The following is a 21231-nucleotide window of genomic DNA, read 5'->3' on the forward strand; positions in this document are numbered from 1 at the left end:
CGAGTCGTGTCGTGCCTTGTCGTGCTTTTTCCAAAAAATTAAGGCCCAGACCCGGCCCACGACTTCGTACCCGTGCCGGGCCGTGCTTTTTTCTCGCCGTGTCCGGTCAGACTTCGGGCCGGCCTGACCCGACCCCCAACCATCTTTATGAACAGCACGGCTAGAGACCGCTGACCGTACTCACTACCCAAACAATGTCACTGTACAAACCAGGCAAGAATACACGAACCGCCTGAAAGTCTGAAACCCTCGCAAAACCTCAGATCATCTTCCTTCCTCCTTCCTCCTTCGTAGCTAAGCAATTCAAGCTCGATGTCGCTTCGAAGATTACTCACTCACCATCGCACTTCTCTCTCTCTCCTCCTCCATTCTCGTAATTTCTCTCACATTTCCGCTTCTCATCTCCGCCCCTCTCTCCTCGCTCCACCTTCCTCCGCCGATAGCACCGCCGATTTTCTCAAAGATTTCCGCCGGGGTTTCGCCAAAGGACGCAAATCAAGTATGTTCCTCTTCCATTCAATTCGTTTTTACATCTTAATTATTCCATAATCATCTTGCAAAATGCCAATAAACTCTTTAGTGAATTTAATTTTGTTGGTGCTTTTTGATGATCTTAATTATTCACGGATTAAAAGAAATAATAATTAAGTCAATAAACTAAGCGTCAATTTGATTTTTATGATCTTTCTTAAAGTGTTTGTAGAAATTGATGGAGAAATGCATTCAAAAGGTGGAATAGGAAATAAATTTATAGAATTTGTGAGCTTTTAATTAGTACCTGTAAAATTTAGTTGAAATGGCTGCATTTTCTTTGATTTTAATGTTACTTCAAACTTACATTAGTGATTATTTGGGGGATTAGCCGGTTAGGGACGATACGGGAACCTGTAGAATTATCATTTCCAACACGCAACTTAAAAATGCCTGCATTTTGGTGGGATCTTGCACCAATTTCTCACTAATGAGCTTAGAGAACTCTAAAGTTTGAGGCATTCATGTATCAAGTTATGCGAATTTAGAGTTGCTCCTTCTATCTCAAAATAAATGTGCATTTTGTAAATGTGAATTTTAAGGGTGAGTAAACACCATCATACAAGATAGGCATATGAATAATACTCCACATTTGATTAGGGGGTAATTTTTTACGAATTGATTTAATATATCAACTATCCCAGTCACAGGGTAGTCTTTCTTTTGGAGCTTCTTTATAAATCTGTCTTAATTAAGGTTAATAGGTGATTTAAAAAAATCAACTTGCTTAATTTAGAAAATAGCCTGTTAAGTTAGGACGGCCCAAAATACAAATGTATGTTTTGTTTAGGGATGGAAGTATGTTTTGTTTAGGATGGAGGGAGTAATATTTTGGGGGAATGCGACATTTATTTCAGAAGATGGAAATAATTGATGTTCTGTAATGTATAGGGGAAGGGGCACTTTAGGTAACATAAGTAAGTTATTCTTAGCTCGTGGAGGAAGGAAATTATGGGTTATATGTAGAGGAGGTCAGTGAGAGGGAAGGTTATGAATTTATGATGAAAACGATAAGACTTTTATTTGTTAGCTTTTTCTTAGTGAAAGTGTCCAGGCACTTTAGCTTGGGATTGTATGCTCTATTTGGTGATTTAATGATCCTGAATGCAATCGACTATCGCTCTTCTTTCATTTTCTTCTTGACTGCATTTTCTGGTTTTCTATTCTATTACAAACAGGTATCTGAAATTTGTCAAGCAAACATGACGGTTCATCCTCCTTTTGTTCCTATTTCATACTTTGTAATTTAAAGTTCTAGAATGATTTTTTTGTCTTTTGGTTACTTTCGTGGCTTTAGCAATGGGCATTGGTTCTCTAGTATTATTGTCTATGAATTAAGATGAATATATTTACCATAAAACCACTGTGAGATTGATAGATAATTAGACACCCTACAAGAAGGTTATATCAAGAAACACCAAGATAACGGAGGGCTTACAAATTTATCTTCTTTGCTATGAGATTTAATTTGTTTTTTTTTTATGTTGTGTTGGATAAATTTTGTTAGACGTTGGAAGGGAAGAAAAATCGAAGAATGACTATGTATCTGTTGAATAATGGAGGATCTTCACCATTTTTATTGCCATTATAAAATTTGAAAGATCCATTGATCGAAGCACATATCTCATGGTGTTTTATTTGGATTGGATTTTTTAGAGGATGATGGTGGTGCTAGCACTACTCAAGTCACCGAAGACATTGGGCCTGTTGTAAAGTCAACTGCCAATTCACTTATGGAGGCAGGTCTAGATGCATTATCAAGAGAGCTAGCTAAGCTACGAACAGGAAGAGCGTCTATAGGTTCATTGCTGCCCCTCCTACGAGGATGAAGAATATTAATAACTGGTTTGAAGTAAACGAAATTCACTTTTATTGTTTGCAGGAATGCTTGATCATATCATCGTGGACACAGGTGGTGTAAAGATGAATCTGAACCGAATTGCTCTTGTCACCATTATTGACTCCAAAACCCTGTCGATAACCCCTTATGACCCAGAAGTAAGTAACTGTACCTTCACAGGGCAAAAGTTTCTATATTTGCATTTCTTACATGACTTCAATGCGCACTTGTCATCCCTTCTGCTGTAGTTGCTGCCAGCCACTTGCCAATAAGCTATTTTTCACAGTAACTGTTCTTTATATTTAGATATGCACTTCCATTGACTTCCCTGGTTCCATTTCTCTTAATCTGTGACTGCTTGATACTTGACGCATCTTCAAAATTTTGTCGAATTTTTTTTGAGTCGAAGTAATTAATAGATGGCGAATGGATGGAGAAAGAAAAGGAATAATTAATTATTAATACGTGTGCCTTGCCTTTTGTATCAATTAACGATCATGTTCAAAAATACTGACTGCTTTTGCAGACCATCAAAGAATTGGAAAAAGCCATTGTTTCATCTCCGTTAGGTTTAAATCCAAAAGTAGATGGTCAGCGGTTGATAGCTGTTGTTCCTCCGTAAGCATCTCATCCCTTGTGTTTGCCAGACACCTTGAATTGTCTTCGACAAATTTATCGTATAGATAGTATCTGAGACTTCTTTATGCCTATTCAACTGATGCTATGGTTCCTTGTGATGGACAGATTAACCAAGGAGCACATACAGGTGTGTCTTAAGTTCATTGCTTTGCTGCAATCTATTGCCTTTGAGCTCAAAGGGCTAATAGTCCTTCTTCATTGTTGGTTTTTCTGCAGGCCATGTGTAAGATTGTTGCCAAATCAAGTGAAGATGTCAAGCAAAGCATTAGAAGAGCTCGCCAAAAGGTTCGTTGTAGACATTATTGTTTTAAATTGTCAAAATTCTGGCTTTGTCTACCATTTGCAATTTTCTCCTCTGTCCAGTGCTTCTGTGTTTGGGTGGAAAGTGGGGAGAACTAGGATTGTCCCGAAAGGGCAGTTGGCTGAGATGCTGATGGCAGTGAGATCATGTTGCTCAAATGGGACATTCCCTGTGATTTGAATGTTTCCGCATCTTGCAGTTTGATGGGTAACAGAGGAAGAGTTAGTAATTCTGGGGAAGGAAAGAATAAGCTCTAAACATTAATCAGAAAAGAAGTCTTTTTCAGTCTTTTTAAAGAAGCTTTATTTGATCTTGCTTGTGTAGTTGTGTTATCTCTTCCTATGTTACTCGTATTCGGGTACTAGTGTCCAACACGTGTACATGTATTGTCAAAGTGTCCTGAATAGGCGATTTTGTGAAATTTTCAAATTATTTTGGCCCAAAATGAAGTGTCCAAGTGTCCTACCCATGTGGGAGTGTCGGTGATCTGACACGTACTGGAGGTGAAATGAAGAGTCCCAGGAACATATACTGTGAAAATACAGAATGTACTGTAAAGTAATCTGGAAATCTTGATGTTAGGTTTCTATGACAATAACGGCTTGGGATTAAATAGGTTATGTCTTGAAAACTGCATGCTATGTAGTTCGAGGAAATTAAGAGGTCTTGACTCTTGAGCTAAAGATTCTTCAGAAATTGATTCCCTTGGGTTAAGTTTGGCCTTGTACTAGACGATTCAGGACATACCAAGTCGATTGGTCTTTACTCCAGTATATAAAAACAATCTGTTGTTGAAATCGTGTTTTAAGTGTTGCAGTGTTGACACACTTTGCAGCCATTGACTAATTGAAAAAGCTCCTCGATATCCTTGTAAAGTTGTATTCAATAACTTTTGGACAAACTATTTAGATTAGGGCCTTCTTTGGGAATGTCCGGTTGGATTTGGCTTGGTTGCTTTGACCTGCGGTGTTGGCTGTTTATATAGATGTTTGGTTAACCTTTTGGATATAAAGCTAGCGGTTAATCTCATACAGCTACTTAAACACGCCTTTTTCATTTAGGCTAAAACAGATCAAGGCAGGAACTTATCAACACAGGCCCAAAACTTAAATACACCTTTAGGTTCTTATCTTGTTATTTTGTACAGTATAACAATAGGAGGTTTTTAACATTTATAGTTAGTTATTTCACAGTGTGAAATACATGTTATGGAATGACGTTTAGCTGGCAACTTGGCAAGTTCAGAATCTGTTACAATAACTTTCTATATGAAACAACCTTGTTTCGATTCCATCACGTATAATTGTTAACATATTAAGGTATATGAGCTGCCTAGCAATTGTCAGTTGCAAGGCTGTGTATTACCTATCCTTAGTTCACTTATTCTCCTATTAGGCATTAAAAAATGTTGATCAATGTAATTGCTTGATTAGCTTAAAAAGCTGAGTTGGAATTAAGCTTCTTTCTTTTTGGCCCTTTTTTCCCTGGACTTTTACCAGTGAAGTCTACTGATATTAGAAAAAAGTGATATTCGAGTATTGTTAGAAAAGAAAAAAGAAGAATAAGGCATTGATGAGGGTTTTCAAATATGATTATAATAGTTCTATTGAATTTAGGGTCATGAAAGTAAAATATGAATATTCTCAACTTACTTCATACAAGAGAGATTTAATGTCAAACAAGCTCATGTAGAAGTGACTATTTGGTGTTTTGTAGGCATTGGATACTATAAAGAAAGCTGGTTACCCTAAAGATGGTGCAAAAAGATTGGAGAAAGAAGTAAGCAGTCAAAAACATCAGCTTGTATTTATATTGGGATTTTCTCATTTTGCCTTGTGTTGATTGTTTTTTTTTTTTTTTAATTCATTGCTTTATGTTTTATTAGATTGATGAGTTGACGAAGAAGTTTGTCAAGTCTGCTGAGGATATGTGCAAAGCAAAGGAGAAGGAGGTCTCTTCTGCTTAAACACATTCAATTTTTGTTCTATTTGCTTATTACCGAGGCTTTAGATTGGATGGTATTGGTTTTCAAGGATGCAGATTCAGGATCATTGTACATTTTGAAGCTTGTTGTAATAGGATGATTTAAAGGTCATTGTACTCCTTGATAAAGCTTCTTTTTGGAATAAAATTATTCACATGTTCTTAGTATGTTGGGAATTCTGTTTCTGGGTTGCTTCAAATCAGCCGATTAGGTCAGTTTTGGCCGAGTAATTCAGTTTAACTAGAGGTTACTTCAAGCCATTTATGCAAATGTGTTTCTGGATCATTTCAGATTCTGGGTTGATAAGTGATACCTCTTTCTTGTTCAATGGTTTATATTTTCGGGCGAGTTGAATAATCGGGTTGAGATTAAATATTTGGTCGAAAATTGGTACTATGGCCTATACCGGGAAGAGTGAGGATTTCTTCTCAAATAACTTCACCTTAACCCTCTTCCCCAAAGATGTGTTTTGCCTCTTGGATACAATTTCTAATTTTCTCAAACTGTTTGAAAATATTTACAATGAGAGAATAATACTTCGAGGTGAAGTATTACAACTTACAACACTACTATATAAAACACCAATATACCTAAATGAAAAGCCTTAACATTTAATTACCATTTGGCTTAGAGCCTAAAACAGCCTCTTTTGTCAGAAGCTTGATCCCTCTTACCCATAGTTTAGCAGCATCACAACCACCTTCACACACAAAATGCACCTCCTTATTCTTAGTTGTTACTACATGAAACACCCCGCCTTCGTCTGCATCACCCTTACCTCTCCTATTCTTACAGAAACGCACGCTGGGTCCCACTTCAACCTCTCGACAGATAACGTTCCTCCTGCTCGATGTCCCCCACGATAGAACTCCCGTAACCTCCACCATTTTAACCATTTTAGGATGGGGCGAACCTTTCCCTCTTTTCGTGTGTTTCTGAACACAACCTCCCCTCAACACCAGCCTTTGAGCAAGCTCATCTAGTATAACACCTTCTGCATCATTGTCTTTCCTCCCATTCTTCCTTGCAAGAGAAAGTGCTGTTTCACCTCTAGAATTCTTAAATTCACAAGAAGCCCCTAACATAATCAATAGCTTACATATATGGGCATGACCTTCTCTAGCTGCTAGCATTAGTGGTGTGTACCCATCTCCATCAGGGGCATTCACGTCATAACCCTTGCTAGTCAACAATCGGACAGCTCCTAGGTCACCTTGACGCGCTGCACAGTGTAGAGCATGGAACCCTTCAGCATTGCGGTTGTCCATTTCAAGTGCATACTCGAGTAACACCTTCTCAAACAAGTCCCTTGTACAGCTAACCTCAGATAACGTAATCACCGTCTCACCTGATTTTGTAGACCGCTTTACATCAGCCTTGGCATACACGAGCAGGCGGAAGGATTCTACATGACCTTTTAAGGCCGTAAGCAAGACTGCTGTGAAACCATTATCATCACATTGATTAACATCTATCTCAGCCTGTGATAATATCATTTTCAGAGCTTCTGTATCACCTGTTTTAGCAGCAAACAGTAAAGGTGAAAAATTTGAGAAATTACTGCTGTAAGGAATTTTCCCTGCCCTGATGCCTTGTAAAACTGTTTCTTGAAATCCTAAAGACCACTTATTAGAGGAAGCAATCGAACCAACAGAAAAGCCAAGTTTATTGGTCAAACCAAAATCAGCACCAGCAAATGCCAGTATCCTGAAGCACTCTTCTCGCTTGTACTTGGCAGAGATCATAAGAGCCGTATCACCAGAGTTTGTTCTCGAGTTTATATCACAGCCAGCTTCAACAAGAGCTCGGATGATTGTTGGTAATCCAAGTCGAGCAGCCATGTGTAAGGGGCGGAACAATGTTTTGGATGTTTTAACTGGAAACTCGATATCAGCTCCACAGTCGAGTAGAACATTGACTGCAACACTGTTAGCACAAAGGATGGCATGTTGGAGAAGAGTTCTACCAAGATGAGGGGTGTTTGGGGAATGTTTTGTTAGGAGCATTCGGAGGATTGCACCACTGATCTCAAAGTACTCTACTGCACACCATGTGAGTGGATATGGCTCTGCTAATCCTGCACCCACACGAAACTCTTCACCGGAATCTGTGTCCCATGACCATGCTCCAAGCTTTACTTCCATGTCTGTTCTTATATTGGCCTGTTTATCAAATTAAGATGTGATCAGAACTCTGTAAAGCCCAGAAACAGTAGAAAATGTATAAGATTTTACGGAGTAGTATGATTCATAAATAAAAACTTCACCAAAGACAGTGAGTTAGCTACCGGAGATGTGAGAAATATGAGTAGTTATTAACCTTTTTCATAGAACTTTTGCCCAAGAATCAAGTAGTTACTCTATAGTCTATCAAAACACTTATTTCGACTGGATATATGTTTCCCGGTTGTATTACGAAATTGCCACTTAACATACGCCCAAATGCATACAGATACACTCCATCAGGGAGATTAACTTGAGAGTTTTCCAAGTTTGCATTTTTTTTTTACTGCAGTAACTTCAGAATTAAATGGCTAAGATTTCGTAGAAGTTACTGCTAGTTAATTCTACAGTGTCATGCAGCATGCTTTTTTTTTTCGACAGCTTGCAGCATGCTATATACTCCGTATAATATATGGTCTCAAATATCTAAGTGTGTCCCTCTTTTATGTCATAATGTACCAATTGTACGTGGGCAATGAATTCTTGCTTTTTTATGCAATCAAATAGATTTCCAATCCGTACAAGTACCTTTGGACGGATGCATTGTACTTGTATGGTTACATACGGAGTACTTCACATCCAGCTGTGATTTACTGTAGTTGTTAGTTGTTACCCTGAACTAACTTCATTAATGAACCCCCAACAACTTAACGCATCAATACTCACAAACAGTTAAAGGATAAAATCACCTATTCACTTACTATTCACTAAAAGCCAACTGCAAACAATTTTCAATTTTGCCATATATTGCTATGTCAGTGGTTCCTAGCACGTTTTTCAGCAGAGATGAGCTAACCAGGATCACTTCATCATGTTAGCTGATCATATTTGTACTCACTCATGCAATCATGTTAGGTAGCAGATGAGATCAGCCATAAAAGAGAAATTGTAGTACAGATTACAGAATATCACTTTTTCCTCTTAATTCTTACCATGCCTCTTATTAGTAAAAAGTAGGCCGTACAAGTTCTTCTGATTGGATTAACTCAGTTCATGTCATATTCGGGTAGTGAATCAGTTAGGTAAGTTTGATTTTTTTTTTTTACAATCATAAGAATAAAGTTTAGGAATCATAAAAACAGCCTAAATCTGGTTGATATCCAGATCAAGATTGTAAATGTGACTACTGACTAATCCAAATCAAGATTGTTAATGTGACTAATGGAGTAATGTCATTATCTAATTTATCTGATGTAGTTATGTGGTCCTCGTGGAAGAAAACAGTTTATACTCCGTAATTTACACATTTTTAAGTACTAAACAGTTCTTGTAAAAACAAGATCCTGATTGACTGAGATATTTTAGTACTTTCAAGCTTTTAATAAAGCAATAAATGTTTTAGGTGTAATTGTGTAAAAGAGTTTCGAGTCCAAATAGCCATTTTGGGATTTAGTAAGGCAAAATGCTAACATTTCGGCCACCGCTCAATATTATTATTAAAATACAGTAACAATTTCTTTTTCAATCATTATTTTACTTCTTTGAAGGACATACTTCGTAAGATTGTGAGATATTTTCATTCTCCGTATCAAATTCTAGTTCAGTGAAAGGGAATAACTAATAAGGGATCAGATGGTGAACCAGTCAATGACCAATTGACAAAATTTACAGTGAAGATAAGAAAGAAAGTCACCTGTAGCAGCAAACGGACAACAGATGCTTGCCGACTGACAACAGCAGCAACGAGTCCATTGCAGTCAATGTTGGTATGAAGAGATGGCTTGGATGATTGGAGAAGTAAACGGTCCATTGCATTTGCATCCACACCACACTGCCATTCATAATAATACAACAAATTGTGTGTAAGCCAATACTGCCAAAATATGTACATATCAATGGAACTTTGTAGATCAATTGTATTATTTGTTTCTAATTATAGAGGGATAACAATTGGATCCACACTTGACAAAAACGTATAAGCAACGGCAGTTGGATGCTAAGCAGAAGTGTTTACTGTTTACTATTAATGAAAGTAAATAAAAACATGAGTCAACACTGTCCAAAAAGAGTGTAAAAAACTACATATTTTCCTTTTCTTCTTTTCCAAAACTCGGCAAAGTTCACATTGTATATTGTCTAAACATTAAAGTTTTAGAATTCTGCTTGAGATATTACTACATTAGTGTGTTTCTACTTGACAATAACTGACAGATAATTATTTTATTTAAAGCCAAGAGCTAAAACTAAGTAGATGCCAAAAAAATCTATGTATGCCATATATGGTATGGAATATATATGATGATGTATTAGTTTATTACGAACCTTCATCATTGTATCAACAACATCAGTGAATCCTCTGCCACATGCTGTGACAAAAGCATGCAAGGCAACATGGGGCCGTATAAGGTCAGATCCCATGAGCACTTCCACGAACCTTGCCCGCCCATGAATGCTAGCCTCCAATAGAGCCTGCTCACATGCTGGTTGAGAAGACCCTGCTTTGAGCAACACCTCTACTATCTCGAGATGCCCTTCTCTTACTGCTGCAGTAATCGCGAAACCTCTAAACAGTTTCTGGTTTACATCAGCTCCAGCATTCTGTCATCCATAAACAGCTAAAATCTCAGAAATGTTATTGTAAAAGGGATAACATAAGACACGAAAGCATGAAACTGTCATCCTATAACAAGCTTGTATTGCAGTCCCCAAAGAAAGAAAAATAGTCGAATAAGCTATACTGTGATGTCTGGAAAAAATGGTCAGGACTGTCAAATTGTAGATGAGTTATACACTTGCAAACATTACTACGGTTTTCAGTGAAATCATGGCGAAATCTTGGGACAATGTAACTCTTTTTGAGTCTAATACCAAACCAAGGGAGTATCTCTCTTTTTGTTTTTTATTGAGCAAACATGCAAACATAAAATAAAATAATCCGTACAATACTATTTTACGACTAAGATCTTACATGAAAAAGACAAAGGAAGGGTCAGGCGATGCTATAAAGAAACAGAAACAAGGGGGCATGGAGGTATAATATTTTGTTACTACTACTGTAGATATAATTTGTAATGTATTTGTAAATTACATCGTCGGTCTGTCTTCATGGATGAGGAACAATTAATATGGGCCTTACGGATCTTCATGTGCATTTTGTCAACTAGATATGTTCAGATCCGCTGATTATAGCATACAGAAGAATCCTATGATGCTAAAAATAACAAATACTCACAAAACAAATAATGCAAATTATTAGCATCGACACAGACCCTGAATCCACCATGTTGTTTACACATCTGTAATCCCCCTCCCTCCCCGACATCCTGCCTTTCCAAATTTCAGGGTTAAATTTAATTTGTTTCATGTGTTAACAGTGGACATGTTGGTTTTTCTTGCAGGAAATGTTGTTTCATGTGTTAACAACTATACTTAACTATGATTAATGCTATTTTATTTTATTTTATTTCATGGATGTCTCTTACACTAGTATCACGTATGTGTCCAAGTGCCAAATCTGGCTATTTAATCAAGTTTCTATATTTTGTTAATTGAGATGAGATGGGTAGGTATTTCAAAATTTTGTGAGAGTCATCCCAACAGGGAGAAACTAACACTCTACAGCTCAACTCTGTGTGGTCCTGGCAATGAGTTTAAAACCTCGGCCAAGACTAAAGACTATGGCTTCTTCTTTTTTTGTTGTGGCTTCACTGGCTTGTGGCCTTGTGGGTACTATATTTCAAACATTGCTCACCAACGCCCAGACTTCATGGGAAAAACATGTAATCTTCCCCTACTCTAATTATAAAAGAAAAGGTGAAAAAAGACAAGAAAAAGAAAAGAGTGAAATTTTTTATTTAATAAATTCATACAGTAGTTTATTAGTTACTCCGTATTACTCACTTTAAACAAAGAGAATATAGACCAATTCCCAAGTACTAGAATTGGGTAAAGATAGCTAATCGGACAACATGTGGAACAAAATGGCTTGAGTTTTCAATTAAATTAAGCATGAATGCACTTTATTGTATTAAAAGTAGTACTATGTTTTTTTGAAAAAGAAATAGTTAGGTGAAGTACCAAATATATAATTACTCATAGTTTGGACACCAATTTATGCAGATAAACATCACAAACATATTATACTCGTACTTAGCATTCAAGTGACACGCTTAAATGATAGCAGAGCATAACAAATTAAGAATAAGAACATACAATCCTCGTTTGGTAGGGACTTCATCACACCCATTTTGACCAACTAGCTTTCATGAAAGAGATTACACAAATACACAATAGAAGATCATCTTTAATACGTAATCCACCTTTCATGACAAAATTGACGTGTAAAGCTAAGCATAGTTTTGGGACCTAAACACATTTATTATGCTTCTCTCTAATTAATTAATTATAAACACGAGAGTGTGGTGCCTACGGCTACGCCATTCTTTTGTTTTGGCCGTGCTAAAAAACAGAACAGTCTTCTCCGAGGATTGCTTAGTTTATAACTGCGATAAATTAAAAATCTATTCACGGATCAGGAGAGGTCTACTATACTCTAAATGAATAGTGGGTGATGTACCCTTGCTGATAAGGAGTACTCTGTATAATATTTTAGGCAAACATAGAGAACTACTGAGTACTCCGTATCAGCAATCAGTGATTGAGTGATACAAGTACTAGTAGTGTTAAATGAAGGAGTATTAATGGTCTAATGCTAAAAAAGAAGTCATTTAGCTTTCTGTAAGGCTGCTACTAAACCAACCAGCTAGAGCAATTCAGAAAAGCAATTGAATTTATTACTAAGAATAATTTATAATTGTTCTCTCAGATGAAATTATAAAGTTCTAAAATATTAAAAAGCTGAATCTAGAGGAGGTAGAAACAAGACAGTGATGAGCTCGAGATAATTGAATGAATTTTGTACTATAAACCTAAACTTGCGCTACATCACATTAACTGTTTTATAGCACTTCACAGTAAGTACCTCAAACAGCAAATTAAATTATTTCACCTATTTTGTATCCATTTTTATTATCGTTAATCGTTATGACATTTCATTCTGTCCAAATATGAACATTTTCTCTCCTATAGGATATTTTTAAATAGTGGTAACATCGGTAATGGAATAGAATTATTAGGAGACCTTACTCCACTTCGCAAAAGGAACTCTTAATGTAATTTCTTCCGTGCATATTATAAGTGACGGTAGTCTATTGTATAAGTGTATAGTATAGGTAACGTAGACATCTAAACAATTTTTGATGCACCTCATACAGACTAGGAGTAGAAGTGTAGATTGTAGAATTAAAGTAAAATAAAAAATGTAAATCTTTCAAAAGAAGGAAGAAGATGAACCAAAATTAGCGCAAATTAAATTGGAGATACTCATTTCAAAATTAACTTTAGTGGGACCGTTAATGAAAAAAAAGTAAAACGACCCTTGTACTCAAAATTTAAAAAATGTGAAAGTAAATTCGAGTCAAATTAAAGTAAGTTACGAGGCTTCAAATTTTAAGACAGTTCCCCGGGAAGTCAGTTACTACTTCTATAGTATAGATCACATTTTCTACGCTTTTAATCCAAGTCAATTTTTGTATACTCATGACCTCTTAACAATTTAACGGAATTAACGTTCAAATTATTACCGTTAATTAATTAAAATTAAATACGAGCATATTTTATTAATCCAAAATTAATAATCACGTTAATTGTCCAATTAAATAATAATACTGTGATTACTAGACTCAAATATAGGAGGTGTAATTAAATGCACGGGAAATCGAAAACTCGTAGCCGAGTAAATGGTTAATGAGCAACAAATAAAGGCATTGGAAATTTAAAATTCAAACTAGAAATCGATTTCAAGCACTTTTTCTGTAAAATCTGAAATTCCAGATAGAGGACCACAATATACTTTGAGAAATGAAAAAAATCAAAAACTATTTGACAGTAAATGTTGAATGAGAGGAAAAAAATCGTGAAGATATGTTACCAAATTTGAACAGATTTGGCTAAAGCAAAATAAATAAAAGAAGAAAAATCAATTGGAATTAAAATTAATTTAAAGAATATACAAAAAAAAAAAAAATACCAGGAGTTGACGAAGGAGATTGAAATTGCCGAAATGAGCAGCTAAGAAGAGAGGAGTGACGTCAGTTTTGAACTCCTCATACTGAACAACAATTTCGTTCGGCAAATGATCTCGGAGAACAACCTCGGTGCGGCGGAGCTTGAGAGAAACGGCGCCGACGAAGTTGACGTCGAAGAAGGAATCGGCGGTGCATTCGGCGACGGACTTGAGATCTCCATAGGAGAGGGAATCAAGGAGGCGTTGCGAAACCTCTGCCTCGCAGTTTACCGGGAATATCTGTTTGCCGACGATTGCGGCGGAGGAATGCGAGAACACCGTCATGATTATCGCCGGGAAATGGCGATTCAGAGAAGAGAGGGAACGAGTGGAGTTGATGTCCGTACAGTTTTCTCTCTCCTGTGTTTTGCGTTGAGTGTGCAGAGTGCAGAGGAAGGGGGAGTTCGGGAGAGGAGAAGTTGAAATTTAGAGAGAGAGAACGCGAGGGACAGGGGAATTTATTGCCTGCTGCAGGGTAAATAATTTACTACTATTCTGTATTATTTTTAAATTTTAACCATGGTCAATGGTTAGAATGGTTTTTTTTTAACATTTTTACTTTTTTTTTTTTTTTTTTTTTTTTTGTAGGTAAGGAGAGTTACTCTTATCGGATCGAAAATCCTCGTATAAATTAATTACTCCATATAAAAGTATTGGCTAAACCACCTTCATTTTAGAAAAATCAAGACTAGTTTGTGGTTTTAACTTTTCACATTGTTAAGATTGGAATAAGTGGTTGCAACAAATACACCTATGTATTGACATGTTCCACCGTAATTAACTTTTCACATTGTTCACCTATAATTAGTTTTTCATATTGTTCAGTCGTAATTAAGATTTATAATTGTTTATACTTGTAAAATAGACATAATTTTAGAAAATGGATACTCGTAAATAATTCTATTTCTTCTAAAGTTAAAAGTTGTGAATTTTTTGCAAGGGATCTACGGAGTAATTTGATATTCACATCAAGCAATGAAATCAAGTTTGGTACGAAGTATTCTCACATTGATTTTTTGTTTTACAATAAATCAAATGTAGATCGAATAACACATAATTTACGTTGATAGTGCTAATTAATCACGAGATTTTCAATTATTCTAAATGTGTACACTTTTCAATGTTAGTATATGAATATTAATTATACACAAGAGATGTAAGGGAAAAAAGTTACACTTTAAATGGTAAAAGATTAATGTCCAATATAAAGTACCAAAAATCAATAAATATAGTTTCCATAAAATATAAAATAAAAAAAAGTATATATATATATGTAGTAGTAATAAGATTGATTAATAATATTGGTAAAAAAAATAATGTGTTTTTCTAGAGTTCTATCTATATTGGACGAAAACGAAGATCAAGATACGCAAGATCGAAGGTCAAAACCAATACGGAGTATCTGATTTTTTTAAGTGAAAATCAATATCAGATTCGATTTTACAGGTTATTGCTTCGACCTTGCACAACACATTTTAGACTGCTTAGCTACTGAAATAAAATAAGTATTTCAACAAGTTTTAATCTACTCTAACTGCATACTCTTCTGATTTAAATTAGCTCATATTGAATTTAAGATTAAAAGGGTAATTGTTTATATTTATATAGCCTAGTAGACGTAATCGGCTCATGGAAAATGAATTCTCCACTTTCTGAACCAAAGTCTTTTCGCATGTGCTACCTACACTAATTGAATTCTATAACCAGGAACAATCTTATAGTGTTAATTATGTGTTGTGAATCGATTTGGATAAAAAGTGCACGCGATTATGCACTGTATTGCAAGCAAATTAAATAAAATAAATAAAAAAGGTGAAACACTACATTTTATATGTTTACTTTTTTTTTACCTTGGTACTACAATATATTTAAGATTTTTTGTAATTTAAGGGACACTATTTTTACATTATTTTACTCTTTAGATATTTGGTTCATGTTGAGATCGATGATGTCAAACTTTTATTAAGATGAAATTTGTGAATATTTTTTCTTGCCTATTATTTGTGATGATTAGTTGTAATAACACGATTTTAATTTTATTAAATATATCACTACAAGAATTTGTATCTTTAACGACAACCTAATTACGACGGGTCAAAAATCCCGTCGCAAAAGCCTTTTGCGACGGGGCTAACAACCAAGCAATGACGGGAATAACCGTCGCAAATGTCTTTTACGACGGATTTACGACGGGATTTCTATTAACGACGACCCCCTTTTATGACGGGTTCGCGACAGGAAATCCCGTCGTTAATAAACAATTATTGGCCTTTCGCGACGGGATTTCCCGTCGTTAATAGTACAATTTCTTGTAGTGTATACTCATTCACGCATCCCGTACATATAAGATTAGATTTCCCTTAAAGAACTCATCTTAAGGTAGTTTTGTGTTGAATTAGGTAACCCCTATTTTTCATGAGATAAACTTATTATACATAAATTTAACTTTAAAAGTTTTAAATGCTAAAAGGTAATTATTTCAATATTCACATCAAACATGAAATCAAGTTTGATACGACATATTTTCACATTGAACATTTTTACAATAAATGAAATATGGATCGAGTGTCATCCATTCTACCTTGATAAATTTTTATTTCCTTGTTTTCCAAAAACCTAATTTTCACAATTTTTACAAATACAACTAACAATATATGGCAATTTGGCAATAACATACTCCCTATGTCCCAGATTAGTTGTTACACTTTCCTTTTTCGTCCGTCCCAAATTAGTTGTTATACTTCTAAATTAGGAATGACCTTGCCAGTAATTATATTGTCTCTCTCTTCCCACTAACTTTTTTTTGTCCCCACACCCTCTCCCATTCAATTAAAAAAATACTCCACTATCTCCTACCACATCTACTTTTTCAATAAAATAACAATTGATAACCACACTACTACTTATCGCATTAAATTGTGTGCCCAGGAGAATGTAACAACTATTGTGGGACGGAGGGAGTACTTTGTATTAGAAAATCAATCACAAAGAAGATGATCTAGTATGATTAACAAATCTAGCTAAGAATCACACATCATTAGTTGATAGACATAATTTAGTGTAGCTAATAAGTCTCACTAACAAAATTACTTGTCAAAGACGATTCTACTAATTTAGATGCGACTGATTGGACAATTAAAAGCTGATAATTTAATTTAATTTAATTTCTTCCACGACACAATTTCTTTACATTAAATTATTAATCACTTACAATTAAAAGCAGGAAAACACATGTAAATAATAATATACGATTTTACTAAGTAAAAAGTTTTTGTAAATAACACCTGATTATTATATATTTAATTAATTATACATCAAAAGCTGAAAACATGCATATGCTCGTACAGTTGCAGCAGCCTTTGATTTTTCCTTTTATAGTAAAACCGTAATTAACTAATAACAGTAGTAAGTAGTAAGTGTCTTTGACAAGCAACCTTCCCAACTAATATTTGATCTCATCTAATTATATTTATTTTGTTTTATGAAAAAACGATTGATTTTTTTTGTGAAATATTTTATCATTCTTGCTATGATAATCTACTACTCACTACACTTGAATAAAAAACAAACCCTAATTTAAAAGTACGTTAAACAAAATAATTCATGATTAGTATATATTATGAGTGAATGGGAGTGTCATTAAGTAAAGCTAGTTTTCGTAGGATGGTAGGGTGTTTGGACTATAAGGGCTCGCTCAGTGTTATTGTCAGTTTTATCCGTTTTTAGTTTTATGATTTTCAACACCGTGTGATTTTAGGTTGAATTACGAACTCAAAAAGTTGTTATCCTTATGATAGTTATGTTGATTTTGTAACTGACAAGTGACAACAGAAAAACGAAAACTACCTTTTGTTATTTTCATATTTTCCGTTTTTAGTTTTCAAAAAAAAAAATAGAAAACTGAAAACAGAAAACGTTAAATAACGAAACTGGATTGGTGCATGTATAAAAAGTAATTCCCAAAAAACACCACATATTTCCCCCTTCATATATTTGATATTTCCCACCGTTAATTTAGGAAATCGACCATCCACTTCTTTTAGGAAATGGAGAGGATTCATTAACGTCTACAGGAGTTTTACTCGGTGACCTTGAGATATTGTCCATCCTAAAATTGCCTCCCCCTCCCTCGCATACTACGTAGCGTATGAGGTGTTAATTTGCCTCCCTTTAGGACTCGAAAATGTATTTGTTTCCATATTTCAATTATTCGTTTGAACAATTTAATATGCACAATTTTTTAATCAAATCGGGTGTACAATAAATGTTACACGGCGAAGAAAAAATTAACTAAAAATGTTTAAAGATTTTTTAATCAGAGCGATTTCCTTCAATATTGCATAAAGATTCAATAATTCCCAAAATATGTTACTTTCTAAGTTAATTCCCACCATGCCGTCCACGTCAGCATGGTAAACCGGTCTATTTTTTTTTTTAATAATCAGCTCAAAACCGCTAAATGAAATAGCGGTTTATAGGGTTGACCGCTATCTCATTTAGCGGTTTGTTCTTTATCAAAATCAAAGAAAAAACTAACCCCGCTCTGTTTCTTCCTCTCTTTCGTTCCTGCCTCCTCCCTCTCCGCGGCCCGCAACCACCGGCCGGCTCTCCGTCTTCCGACGTTCTTCTGCGTCGAGCTTCCGCCGTTATTCTGCCGTCGGTCCTCCGTGTCGGTGTTTCTTCCTCATGTAAGCTCTGTTTCTTCCTCTCCTTCGTTCCTGCCTCCTCCCTCTCTGCGGCCCGCAACCACCGGCATCGCCGCAACCACCGGACGACTCCCCATCTTCCGCCCTTCCTCAGCGTCGAGCTTCCGCCGTTCTTCTGTCGTCGGTCCTCCGTATCGATGCTTCGTCCTCAGGTAAGCCCTAACTTCTTCTTTTTTTGAATTAATATTCATTCAAGTGCTCCTATATGTCGGTGCTTCTTCCCCGTCTTCCGTTGTTCTTCCGCCGTCGCTCCTCCGTGTAGGTGATGACCGCCGTTTTTCTCTTTGATAAACCGCCATCTGAGATGGCGGTTCAACGCTCAATCGCAAAAAATGAAATTACTTTTTTTCTTCCTTGCTGACGTGGACGGTACGTAACGTATTTTGGGAATTATTGAATCTTTATGCAATATTGAAGGAAATCGCTCTTAAAGTTATTTTATTTTTTTTAAATTACTATTAATATATAAAGGTAACCATGTAACCTTTAAAATGTTTATATATTGATTTTTTTCTTAATATATAAGTTAATCAAAATTTGTTAAAAGTTATAAAAAAATAAGTAAAAATTACATGATTTATATAAATTTATTGTACGCCGTGTGAATGTTTAGAGTTTGAAATTAGCATAACTAATAAAATAATATACTGTACGTTATGCTTATGAATGACATTTTTGAAAAACTAGTGTCGCTTGACCGCGCGATACGCGCACGATATCTCGAGGTAAAAAAGTGTTTTTAAAATGTATGAATAATTACTTTATGTAATCATCCAATTGATGAACGATTATCTACAAATTTCATTCTTAGGCATTAATATGTAAATTGAAATTGTTGTTTCAAGCCTTGTCGTATAATAGTTAATTATGCAATATAATTGGACTTAGTAAATCTTTTTAATGCTGCTACTTGAATCGACATTCATGGAAACACAACTATAATAGCTAAAAACCAAAATAGTAAAACCACAACAAGTAGTTTCCAGTTTTTTGTTGTCAGTTTAAAATCAATATGATTACTATAAGTATGACTCTTTTTTAGTTCATGATTCAATCTAAATTACATAACTTTTAAAACATAAAAATTAAAAACTGAAAACTGACAGTGATACGTAATACAAAAAGAAAAAACTATCAAACATATTATACAAAACAATACGTGCACGTGTTTTCTTATTAAAGGGTTGCATATGAAAGTCGAGAAATCGGGAATAGGGATGTCAGTGGGGCGGGTTTTGTGGGAGACCCGCCCCGCATCCGCCCCAAGTAGGCGGGGATGGAGGTAGGTTTGGCGGGTGATGGAGCGGGGATGGGTAAAAAAATCGTACCCGCCATGGGTGATGGGGCGGGTGTGGATTTTATGTTGAACCCGCCTCATCCCCACCCGCCCCTGCCCCATCCCCACTCGCCCCGCCCCATCCCCACTCGTCCCGCTTCATACCCGCCATGGGTGATGGGTGAATTTGGATTTATTTGCATCTTTATGTGATAATATAAATTTAGGTGAGATTTTTATGTTTTTTGTTTGGATTTTTTTTGTTATGACGAGTATTTTTTTCGATTATATAGTTTACTTTAGTCATAAGGTATTTTTTTTTCTATAGTTAACTTTAATTACTCCGTATATATGGCAAATGTTTGCTAAATAAGAAAAATTAGGCGGGTATTAGCGCGGGTATGAAGCGGGGATAAGACGGGGATGGATACCCAGTTGGGTGGCGGGGCGGGGATGGATTTTAGCTTACACCCGTTGGGGCGGGGATGGGGATGAATTTTGTACCCGCCATGGGTGATGGGGCGGGGATGGGGATGAAAATTCTAGGTGGGGATGGGGATGGAGGGACCTACATCCGCATCCGCCCCGCCCCATTGACATCCCTAATCGGGAATGGATGAAAGAGAATGAAGGATATTAATGTATAAGGGCAAATCGGTCATTACACCATTCTTAAGAGAAATTGGGGTTTTCAAAGAAGCATTTAAGAGGCAATGCAATAAATACACTGTTTTAAAGGGAAATTTCTTGCTTTTAGAAGGGTTTAGGATTTGAGAGGCATCTTATTTCCATATACATGTAAGAGATTCATAGATTTATGGATAATCAGATACATAAACAATTGAGGTTGGCATTAGTGGTTAATGGTCTCTTACTTCTTAACCAAGATCTTGGGGTCGAGCCTTGGATATGGAAAAAATCTCAACCGAGAGGGATGCTGTCTATCGAGGTACCCATGTAAAATTCCGCATGAGATTAATCCACTCGTCGAAAGCGGTGGGAACTCCTCGTAATAGAACCCAAAAAAAAAGTACATATATTCCTGGGCGGGTCAACCCGGCGCAACTACACAGGCCTGGCCAGCCCCTTAGATATGCAACTATTTGATTGTTTATGCTAGTTTTAGCAATTCGTCTCAAACTCTTCCAACAAAAATGCCAACATAGATGATTGCATGGGTCACATACTCACACACTACTTAGTTTATTAACTGGGCCCTTTTATACACTGGCCCAACACTCAAAGGTGGCATTTTTATCAATTGTTCTCCACTTTCTTGTCTTCCATTAGGGGGCAAACTAATTTCAATTTTTAAAAATTAACGGTATAAAAAACCACTAAATCTTTGGCAACAACCATATTTAGAAAATGCATAATTCTAAATTTACCTTCCTAGAAATCAAATTTTAAAACGAAGATGGCGGCTAATCAAATTAAAAGCATTCATTAATCAAATTCTAACTCAGACTCGTTCCTAAATAACTGTCGCTTTAATATTTACACGGTAATTTAGAAGAGAAAAAAAAAATGAAATGTAGTTTGTGTCTTAGAAAAATCATTAATTTAATCATAAGAATTCCAATACTTTGTAATTGTTGATATTATAAAATGCTCTTTCTGATAAACTCCTTCTGAAAAACTCTGACATTTTTTCTTCCAGCGCATGTC

General features: G+C 35.7%; 2 protein-coding genes across 2 annotated transcripts; one reads left to right on the forward strand and one right to left on the reverse strand.

The window, feature by feature from the left end:
* The first annotated feature begins 178 nt into the window (after nucleotides 1-178).
* Nucleotides 179-5462, forward strand: LOC110799395 (uncharacterized). Its single transcript, XM_022004655.2, has 8 exons — nucleotides 179-499; nucleotides 2188-2331; nucleotides 2414-2529; nucleotides 2898-2989; nucleotides 3116-3137; nucleotides 3227-3295; nucleotides 5028-5090; nucleotides 5197-5462. Exons 1-8 carry the CDS (start codon nucleotides 313-315, stop codon nucleotides 5275-5277), a joined length of 774 nt encoding a protein of 257 aa, XP_021860347.1. The 5' UTR covers nucleotides 179-312; the 3' UTR covers nucleotides 5278-5462.
* A 254-nt stretch (nucleotides 5463-5716) lies between these two features.
* Nucleotides 5717-14063, reverse strand: LOC110799392 (uncharacterized). Its single transcript, XM_022004652.2, has 4 exons — nucleotides 13546-14063; nucleotides 9780-10055; nucleotides 9151-9288; nucleotides 5717-7457 (listed from the first exon to the last, which is right to left on the reverse strand). The coding sequence occupies exons 1-4, from the start codon at nucleotides 13864-13866 to the stop codon at nucleotides 5907-5909; spliced, it is 2286 nt and encodes a 761-aa protein (XP_021860344.1). The 5' UTR covers nucleotides 13867-14063; the 3' UTR covers nucleotides 5717-5906.
* Nucleotides 14064-21231: the final 7168 nt, after the last annotated feature.

This window comes from Spinacia oleracea, chromosome 6 (assembly GCF_020520425.1).
Source record: "Spinacia oleracea cultivar Varoflay chromosome 6, BTI_SOV_V1, whole genome shotgun sequence".
NCBI lineage: Eukaryota > Viridiplantae > Streptophyta > Magnoliopsida > Caryophyllales > Amaranthaceae > Spinacia > Spinacia oleracea.

Coding starts and splice junctions, on each gene's coding strand:
- LOC110799395 (XM_022004655.2), top strand. CDS start 313: ATGTCGCTTCGAAGATTACTCACTCACCATCGCACTTCTCTCTCTCTC. Junction 3,138..3,226: donor TAACCAAGGAGCACATACAG/GTGTGTCTTAAG, acceptor GTTTTTCTGCAG/GCCATGTGTAAGATTGTTGC. Junction 5,091..5,196: donor CAAAAAGATTGGAGAAAGAA/GTAAGCAGTCAA, acceptor ATGTTTTATTAG/ATTGATGAGTTGACGAAGAA.
- LOC110799392 (XM_022004652.2), bottom strand. CDS start 13,866: ATGACGGTGTTCTCGCATTCCTCCGCCGCAATCGTCGGCAAACAGATA. Junction 10,056..13,545: donor ATCTCCTTCGTCAACTCCTG/GTATTTTTTTTT, acceptor TATGGATGACAG/AATGCTGGAGCTGATGTAAA. Junction 9,289..9,779: donor TTGTTGATACAATGATGAAG/GTTCGTAATAAA, acceptor TATGAATGGCAG/TGTGGTGTGGATGCAAATGC.